The sequence below is a fragment of the Poromitra crassiceps genome (assembly GCF_964638095.1).
Source record: "Poromitra crassiceps genome assembly, chromosome: 29".
In the NCBI taxonomy this organism is placed as follows: Eukaryota; Metazoa; Chordata; class Actinopteri; order Beryciformes; family Melamphaidae; genus Poromitra; species Poromitra crassiceps.
In genome coordinates, this window is record NC_139641.1 from 14,614,323 (window position 1) to 14,624,840 (window position 10,518).

A 10,518-nucleotide genomic window follows, 5' to 3' on the forward strand; every position below is an offset into this window, starting at 1 on the left:
GAGAGAGAGAGAGAGAGAGAGAGAGAGAGAGAGAGAGAGAGAGAGAGATGCTCTCCATTCTCCTCCTCTGGGTGCTCTAGTAATACCATCCAGTTTCCCGTGCGCTCCTGTGCCCCGCGGAGCTGAGGAGGAGACGCGCCTTGGTTCTGCGCGCTGAGATCGTGCGCTCCTGTGCCCCGCGGAGCTGAGGAGGAGACGCGCCTTGGTTCTGCGCGCTGAGATCAGACATGGAGTTGCCCACCACTCTCTCTGGCGCTGCCGGCGGGTTTTCCGACCTCTACCCGGTGTCGCCTTTCTATAATGCGACATTCATCTCCGAAGACCTCACGCTGCTGCCTTCCAAAAGCAACGAGACCAACAGGGTTACAATAAGGGACACCACAAGTCTCATCATCCTCATCGGCATCACCGCTCTCTACTCGCTCATCTGCGTGGTGGGACTGCTGGGGAACCTCCTTGTCATGTATGGGGTGGTCAGGTAAGAAGGTATACAGCCTACCACCAATAAAACAAATGTTGGCTTATTAGTCAAACTGAAATTTTATTATTAAACAGAACAAAAGAAATACAAAACGAATTGAAGAGATTTCTTTCAATTTTGACAGTGACGAAGTAGTTGATAGGCTATTCCCAGCTATACAGAAGGATAATTGGTAGGATAATTGGTCATTATTATCTGCATTGTTTATTTAACCTGTAATGTATGTATGTTGTTGTATGTTGTATGTCCTGTTCTTAACAACAGGGACCATGTTGGAAATAAGTGGTTGCACTTTCACATGATATCCCTTGGATTGTGATGTTTTTTTTAATATCCATAATAAAATCAAATAATGATGCTGATGATGTGATAAACTCATCCGAAAAATAACTGGTAGCCTAATCCTATAATTAAAAAAAAATCAATTTAAAAGCAAGTTAATTAGGCTATAAGTTACCAGTCACACTTTAATTCCTATAGGAATATTATAGGGCTAGCCTATAGACCAAATCAGCGGGATGTTTACATTTACTTCCGGGTACCCCTGGGTCCACACATTATAATGGCGGTGAACGGCACAAACTGACGTGTTGAAGACAAAAACAGACAAAGAAGACAAAAATGGTTCGTCCGTGTTGTGTTGTTGTTTAATATCATTCATAACAACACTTTCACTAACGTTAGTAGAGACCAGACTAGCTTATTTACCTGTTGGACCAGACCAGAGTAGACTTGACGCTAAATTAAATTAACGTGGCGTCGGTAGCTCTGTCTGTAACGTTAACGAGTCTGCTCTCGCCGAGAAGAGCCTGGTGACGCGAGGTTACGAGTCTGCAAAAAAACAGCGAGTTTGACAGACAAACAAACCTTATTAGCTAGCTAACACTACATAAAACAAACACAGAAGAAAGGCTAGATACGTCGGACAAGCATGTTTACCAACCGTTTAACCATTTAAATTGAAAGTAGGCTAGTCGGCCGAAAACAACAAGAGGGTTTGACAGCATTTATTTGACAACACGCACATTTAAACCTGCCGCCTTCCCCAAGTGGTACCCGGAAGTAAATTTGTTTACATGGTGACGTCACGGTGATTTGGTCTATACTGTAGCAATCAGTCTCAGGGGATATTGAGTAAAAATGCATTTACCAGCTGCCATACTTCATATAAATCATTTGATGTTCTCTATTGTTCAGTCTGCCTCTGCCAGTGTGTCAGGCTATTGAGAGCGTCAAGCACACCTAAACTCCTACACAAGAAGGGGGGGGGGGGGGGTAATGAATCCGTGTACAGTAGAGACAGTCCGCATGTCTGGGAACGCCCACAAAATGTTAAACGGCTGGCGCGCAAGTGGGGTAAAACCGCCCATATATCTCATGAGCTGACTCACCAAAAGACGGTGCTGCGGCTCTAAACTACATGTTTGGGGGTTCTAGAGCAGAACACAAGACGTCTGCTCAGATGTGCGTTTACTGCGGTGGTTAAATCCCCGATCGTGTCTGGCTGGGCTGGGCTATCAGCTAAATTCTAACTTTGCTGAATGGATAGAACAGGGTTTTTTACCCCACCCTGACCTCGCCCCCAGGCTAACCCAGCGTCTATTGTGGGCGTTCCTAGAGCCTGTATGGGCGTTCCCAGACATGCGGACTGTCTCTATGTTGTGTTCTTTTGTTTTTCCGTTTCAAAACCAAATCGGAAAAAACAAATAACGGTTCAGTTTTTTTCTTTTTCGGTTTTAAAACCAAAACGCAAAAATGGAAAATAAATTTTTTTTTAAATTTGTTTTGTTGTTTTGTTTCTGTGATATTTGGATATTTTGGAAACCCCAGTGAATGCTGGGAAAACGAGGAGAGGAGGAGGCGCATGCGCGACATTTCGTGGCAGTTTCAGTCTCAGAAAACAGGAAGAGAGGAGTTGTATGGTCTGAAGTTTGCTTGTTACATTTTGACAGCTTATTGCAGTTATGGCCGTACTTGAGCCTTATCATAACTTGATCCACGAACTGTTTGACAGTGGACAAACATACTCAGAGATCAGTGCCGCTCTGCAGCGTTCTGGTGCTCCGCGCTGCTCAGTAACGTTATTTTGTTATTTTTTATGTTGTTTGTCATTTTAATGTTGTCCTCTCCATGTGGCCATGCTTGCAAACTTATATCAGCTATAACAGATGTTTATTAGGGATGTCACAATATATCGTCCCACAATATATCGCGATATCAAAAAGTGACAATATGTATCGTTGAGATGAAATCTCATATCGCGAGAAAAAGAAGCTGGACATGGTGGCACTGATCTGCATCTGATTGCATGCTCGCTCTCCTTTTCATTGCTTTGTTTGAACAGACGAGGGACGTTACAGACACGGAGGATGAAAATGGTGAAATTACTTGTGGAGGATGCCCCCTCAACTTACAAATCGATCGCAAAAAAATTGTTAAAATATCGTATCGTATCGCTATCGTGAACCCAATATCGTGTATCGTATCGTATCGTATCGTGAACTCAGTGTATCGTGACACCCCTAATGTTTATGTAACGTTAAATTAACGTTAGCTTGCAAGCTAACGTTAGCTTTCAGCTGTTATTTTGAGGCAAACCTGCCGCTCATGTTGTGATGTTGTACAGTATAACGTAGCGACTAGCTAGCTTGTCTGTCTGACCGTCTGCATGTCTCTTTGTCTGTCAATCTGTCTCACTGTCTGTCTGAAGAACACAAGTTGGGCAATTGTGCGCTGAGTAACGTCACCCGAGCACTCCATGATGTGATCAGTGATGGTCACTCGAGCAATTGTGATGTCATCAATGAGTGATGTCATCAGTGATGCGAAGTTGAGCAATTGTGCGCTGCACATGCCAATAGGGCAGGCGAGGCCACGCAGCAGCCGAGCTGCGGGCGAGGCCGAAGTTGAGCAATTTGTGCGCTGAGTGACTTCACCCGAGCACTCCATGATGTGATCAGTGATGGTCACTCGAGCAATTGTGATGTCATCAGTGATGCGAAGTTGATAGTACATAGAGGTCACGTGGAGGCTGGGTTTACCCAGGCTAGGTTTTGGGTTGTCCGTCCGTCCGTTCGTATGTTCGTCTGATGTTCGTTAATGTGATATCTTAGGAACGCCTTGACGGAATTTCATCAAATTTGTCTCAAACGTCTACCTGGACTCAAGTATGAGCTGATTACATTTTGGTGGTCAAAGGTCAAAGTTCAAGGTCACTGTGACCTCACGAACTCCATTTCCAGCTCGTTAACGCAATATCTCAGGAACGCCTTGACGTAATTTCTTCCAATTTGGCTCAAACGTCGACTTGGACTCAAGGATAAAACTGATTTGATTTTGGTGGTCAAAGGTCAAGGTCACTGTGACCTCACGATCGCTCGTTTCATGCTGGTTAACACGATATATCAGGAAGGCCTTGACGGAATCTCATCACATTTCCCTCAAACATTCACTTAGACTCAATGATTAACCGATTAGATCCTGGTGGTCAAAGGCCAAAGTTCAAGGTCACTGTGACCTCACGTCGACCCCAGGAGGTAGTAGGTTTGTGTGTGTGTGTGTGTGTGTGTGTGTGTGTGTGTGTGTGGGGGGGGGGGGGTTGTTGGTGAGAAAGGCCTGTTGTAATGGAATAAACTCACAGAATTGCAAGTCAAGTACTCGCCTCCTCTCCTCCTTCATTAATGGTCCCGGCGTGGATCATTACAATACATTATATTAGCAAAATATGGGCCCTTTAATATCTGTATCCTTTTATAATATTAAAAAAAATCTCTTTAGATTCTTTATATCTTATTTGTTTATGTCTCGTATATCTGTTTTTATCAATGTTACATGAGCACCAACCACGCCAAGACAAATTCCTAGTATGTGAAAACATACCGTGGCAAATAAAATAATTCTGATTCTGAGTTGTAGGGCAGGCGAGGCCGCACAGCGCCCCGAGCATAGGAATCGAGCGCGCGTAGCGCACGGGATTTATAGTGTAATAAATATATAAATGTCAATTAGATGGTAATCTGCATGAGAAATAAAGTTATAATGTTATAATGATCATATATCATCATAGGATCACTATACGAGGAGGGCACTGTATTGAATAGAGATATTCTATACTGTACGTTCTCCCTGGCAATTACAAAACAATTACATTCTTAGTGAGATCAATGCAGGCTACTCTTATTATATTAATGTGGGGATTAAAATAAAATGTTACGTCCTTTTGTCTTTCCTCTTCCAAGTTTTGCGTATTGTTTCTGGCAGCAAAAGCTGTCAGAAAAAGCAATTTAATTAAATTTGAACAACCATTGTCGTATTGCCGACCCATGTGGTGGAATCTATCTCTAAACCGCCAGCCAACTGTTCAGCTGGCACTCGGAGAGGTGGAGACCATCACTGAGCAAAACAATAACTGTGTTATCAAGAGGATTTCCATCTTCTCAAAACTTGGACGAGCTGTTTGATGGAGGCTTTTAAGACTCACTTTAGTCTCGCTGGCCAGCCTCCCCTCCCTTCCGTGAGAGTCGTCTGGCTGCACGGAAACAGGCTACTGGGATAAACCCTCCCCTGCTCTACAGCTGCTCTCCCATTGGAGCGACTGTTTCAGTCGCGGCCCGGATGTCCGCTCCCCGCTTATTATAAGCTCTGTCATTGGTTCCGACCATGTCAATCAGAGCGGCTTCCGCTCCCTCCTCCCTGTGTGTCGCTGTAAATAGTGCCCTGCCGCCGCAGTGAAAACAACAACGCTAACTAGCTAGCAAGCTAACGGCAGAAACCTACACGCTAGCTCGTTGCTACACGCTGAAAATGGCGAGTTGGATTGTTGGAAACTATTTTCCAAGGGCACTGCCGCTAAGCGCCGCCCATCACAATCTCACTATGGAGACCTGCGGCGCCAGACTCCTCTCACGGTAGGGAGGGGAGGCTGGCCAGCGAGACTAGACTCACTTTGAACCTGTTTCTTTAATAATGGCATAAGGAAATAGGATAGGGAAACAGAACTGCTTAGAACGAGGTCTGTTTATGTCACGTGGTGGCCCAAAATTACCAATTTGGAATGGATTCTCAATCTTTTGAAAGTGTTGTCCGACAACGCCACCTAGGATTTGCCAAGAGCCTAGGACTCTGTTAAAAGGCTGCACAGGTTCTTTAACACCAGGGTTGAGCAGAATTAAAATACTAAAACCAAGGGTAGAAAAAGTAACAATGTTTATTGTTTAAAAATGTGCCCCCAAGCCCAGCCCAAAGTCCATCCACGTCCATCCGCGTCCACCGGTCTGAGGTAGTCCTGTTTCCCACTCCGGTCCACCGCTTTCCTTAGGGGGACCAGAACATAGGAGTCAACCACCAAGGCCCCAGAGCACTCAGGCCCGGAGGTCAGAGGCCAAACTGGCCAGGGCCCTTATTCACTATGCCCAGTGTTGGGGGTAACTCATTACAAAAGTAACATATTACATGTAATATATTACTTTTAGCAGTAACTCAGTAATATAACTTATTACTTATAGGATTTCAGTAATATTATACCAGTTACTTTCTCAAGTAACTCAAGTTACAAATTGAGTTACATTGTATTAAATCAAAGCACATATTTAAAAAAGAGACAACCATTTCCTAATCAAACTGTGTGTTTTTATGCAAATAACCACTATAGATGACAATCACAAAGGAAAATAATAACATTTAGAATTTTGGATTGTTTACACTGACTTCAAGGCGGTTGAAATTATATGTCAGGATGGTTCCGGAGCGGCGATGTCATTGTGCTGCTGCTGTTGTTTTGGTAACGGTAATGTAAAAGTAGTGTAATAAGTAACGAGTTACTCTACACAGAAAGTAATATTGTAAAGTAACTTATTACTTTCAAATGAAAGTAACTAGTAATATGTAGTATATTACATTTTGAAAGTAACTTGCCCAACACTGACTATGCCACAGCACACTGTCGAATATGAAAGGTTGAAATATGATTTATATCATGGATGTGTCATATTGACTGTCCTGTGCCCTCCTCTCCATCGTCAGGCTTATTCTTATTGAATAAATGAGTTATTGGTCAGTTAAATTGAAGAGAGCCGGGGCTGGGGTTATTCTGAGGGTAGTGCTAATAGGATGCTAAGAAACATGACTCAAAACAACTCAAAAGGCTCGCCGGCCAATTCCAAGAAGAAGAGACGAATTCACAACAAATTAAGTAAATCTCTTACTGCAGTGGTTCCCAAACTGGGGTACACGTACCCCTAGGGGTACGTAGAGGTACTACAGGGGGTACTTGACAGAAAGGCGAAAATGTAAGAATAAATCATGAAAATAAAGGAATTATGAATGAATGAATTACAGTAAATCTGATCAGGACGCGCTACTAGCAACTCTTTCACACAATTTCTTATTTTGTAATGTTATATTCTTCAAAAGATGGGTTATTGTTCATTCATTGCATCATATAGTAGTATTTCCTCCCTTTTGTCAGAGTTTCTCTGATCTGGATCACACAAATGCCACTCTAGGCAGCAAGTTGAAGAGGCTGCAGTGTTACAGCTTGGCTTCTGTGTGTGTGTGTGTGTGTGTGTGTGTGTGTGTGTGTGTGTGTGTGTGTGCGTGCGTGCGTGCGTGCGTGCGTGCGTGCGTGCGTGCGTGCGTGCGTGCGTGCGTGCGTGCGTGCGTGCGTGCGTGCGTGCGTTCGTTCGTGTGTGTGTGCGCACTGTCTTCACTTGCTCAAACAGGAGTTTAATATAGATTTCGGGTACAATACCTTTTTCAGGTAGATCATAATCCTGTAATATACTAATTAAACTGCTGTTTGAGCAAAGTGAAGACAGTGTGCAGGTGTAACCTTCCTCCTCTTCGCTTATTGCAGCTTTAAAAGAGCTCCGTGCCTTTTTTCCCAATCAGGTACACAAAGATGAAGACCGCCACCAACATCTACATCTTCAACCTGGCCCTGGCGGACGCCCTGGCCACCAGCACGCTTCCCTTCCAGAGCGCCAAGTACCTGATGAACACGTGGCCGTTCGGCGAGCCGCTGTGCAAAGTGGTCATCGCCATCGACTACTACAACATGTTCACCAGCATCTTCACGCTCACCATGATGAGTGTGGACCGCTACGTCGCCGTCTGCCACCCGGTGAGGGCGCTGGACTTCCGCACGCCCGCCAAAGCCAAGCTCATCAACATCTGCATCTGGATCCTCTCCTCTGCTATCGGAGTGCCCGTAATGATCATGGCGATTACACGGGTGACGGAGAAAGGTGAGGGATTTTTTTTATTGTGGCAGCGAAAAATACTAAGCCACTTTTAGCACCTATATGGCCCATTTCCACCGCTGGTATCAGCGCGGCCCCGCCCAGCTCGTCTCGCTTTTTTGTCTCATTCCACCAATCAAAAACCTGGACAGCCCGGGTTGAGTCGGGGTTGAGTCGTGCTAGTTTTGGTCCCTGACTTGTTGAGGTTCCAGCGCTGTGGACCCGGTACCATACGGTGACGTGAAAAAACTGCAGACGACTGATTGGTCAGGCAGAATCATGTTTACTGTATCTACTGTCAATGCTGGATACCAGTTTAGTGGGGCTTACCTTCTCTTCTGTTATTTCCATCAGTCTTTTGTGTTGCTGCCTTCGGCTCTGGTGAAATAAAATCGATCTTCTTGCTCAGCTTTACATGACAGTGGTTTTCAATTGTTTTGAGTGAGAAAAAGTCTGCTCCTCGAGAAGCCCTTTGTAGTTGCGTGTAACATCGGCTCCGCTAGGCCGGAGGCGGGGGTTTAGCGAAGCCGCGGTCTTGCCTGGTGAGTTGCCGCCGGGGTAGAGGCTTCCCTTCTCCCCGTAGCGCCTCTCCCGTCCCCCGCGCAGTGCATGCATGTGAGTTTGAGTAACAACAAAGTGATATCCATTCTCCTAGCCGATTGTCACATTTGCCCATATACACTGTAGGTAATTTAGAGGCACCGTGTATGGATGGATTTAATTTTAACGTTATACGTTATAGCCTACTTCAGCTATGGGCGGAGGACAGATATGCGGTCGCTATGACGACCAGGTGTGGGCGGAGGCGAGTAAACTTGCTATGGAAACAGAGTCTATATCAAGTAGAGACGAGTAAGACCAGATCGAGTAGAGCTGTACTGTGCTGTTATATGTGGTGGAAATGAGCCTTTAGTGGGAATTGCTTGTGTTGATCTCGTAATTCCGCCCTTAAAGCAACTCGGGTACATTTGAGCTGGGTTATTAACTCGGATGAGTTGCTCCACATGGCCCCTCTATTAAACGTCTCATTGTTTCACCTCCTCAGGCAACACCATCTGCAAGCTGAGTTTCCCCAAACCCGAGTGGTACTGGGACACCCTGACCAAGGTCTGCGTGTTCATCTTCGCCTTCGTGGTGCCCGTGCTGGTCATCACCATCTGCTACGGCCTGATGCTCCTGCGGCTGAAGAGCGTGCGCCTGCTCTCCGGCTCCAAGGAGAAGGACCGGAGCCTCCGGCGGATCACCCGCATGGTTCTGGTGATCGTGACGGCCTTCATCGTCTGCTGGACTCCCATCCACATCTTCATCATCGTCAAGACCATGGTGGAGATCGACCAGAGGAACCCGCTGGTGGTGGCCACCTGGCATCTCTGCATTGCCCTGGGCTACATGAACAGCAGCCTCAACCCCGTTCTGTACGCCTTCCTGGACGAGAACTTCAAGAGGTGCTTCAGGGATTTCTGCCTGCCTTATCGCTCGCGCACGGAGCAGAGCAGTTTCACCAGAGCCCGCAACATGACGCGGGAGCCCGTGTCTGTTTGCGCCCCTGCGGAGACGGCGAGGAAGCCCATATGACTAGGCATGGATCAGGTTGCTGGAGAGCCTGGCTGCACAACAGTCCAGGATGACCTGCAGACTGATGTCACACACCTTTCTACCACAGAGTTCTGAGTCTACAGGGCGGCTTTTTGGGGCGGCTGTAGCTCAGGAGGTAGAGTGGGCCGTCCATTAATCGCTTTGGATAAAAGAGGTCGGTGGTTCGATTCCCGCCTCCTCCAGTCTGCATGTCGAAGTGTCCTTGGGCAAGATACTGAACCCCAAATTGCTCCCGATGGTGTGCCAGCACCCTGCGTGGTAGCCTGCCGCCATCGGTGTATGAATGGGTAAATGTACCTACTGATTGTAAAGCACTTTGGATAAAAGCGCTATATAAATGCAGGCCATTTACCATTTACCATCTACAGATCTATAACTATCTATATCAAAATATATTTATTAATTGATTTGATCTTGTTTTACAGTGTCATGCACTGGGTTTGCAAGATGCCATTGTTCAAAGATAACAGTCAAAAACAAATATTTATCACAGATACAAGAAGGTGGTATGCAGTTTAGCTACATATAAAAAAATACCTCAAAATTTAAACCTTACTATCTATATAAATTATTGATTTATTAATTGATTTGATCTTGTTTTATGGTGTCATGCATTGGGTTTTGCAAGATGCCATTGTTCAAAGATAACAATCCAAAACAAATATTTATCACAGATACCAGAAGGTGGTATGCAGTTTAGCTACATATAAAAGAAATACCTCAACAGTTTAGAGTCTAAAACCTTGTATGTGTGTGCAGGGCCGGTTCCAGAACAAGATGACTGGATGCATCAGATAGGAAGGGGTGCACATGCACGGGCCGACCCGGGTGGCCGGGCAGAAAAATTTGACATGTTATTTGACTAAAAATAATGCATTTTACCATCATTTCAAGTAGAATGATACCACCCAAGCAAGAATATTTCAAGTGTTTCAAGTGCTTTACTGAAATATTTGGACCATATAATGATAATACAATTATCTCAACCTTAAAAGGTTACATGTAGGTGCCAAAAAGCCATAAATTCACATCAAAGAACAAAGAAAAACAACAATTATTATTCAAGTTTAAACAGTAAGTGTGCAGCTGCAGCATTTATTTAAAAAAATTTTTTTTTTTTTTTTTTTTTTACCACTCTTTTCAACTGAGCATGCAGACAATTAAAATAAGGGTGCAATGCGTGCTTTTGCACCCCTGTAAAAC

General features: G+C 44.9%; 1 protein-coding gene across 1 annotated transcript; it reads left to right on the forward strand.

The window, feature by feature from the left end:
- Window positions 1-305: 305 nt before the first annotated feature.
- LOC310800081 (delta-type opioid receptor-like) lies at window positions 306-9,294 on the forward strand (the record flags this gene model as incomplete). The annotated part of the gene is made up of 3 exons (XM_083662662.1): window positions 306-478; window positions 7,370-7,725; window positions 8,765-9,294. The coding sequence occupies exons 1-3, from the start codon at window positions 462-464 to the stop codon at window positions 9,292-9,294; spliced, it is 903 nt and encodes a 300-aa protein (XP_083518788.1). The 5' UTR covers window positions 306-461.
- Window positions 9,295-10,518: the final 1,224 nt, after the last annotated feature.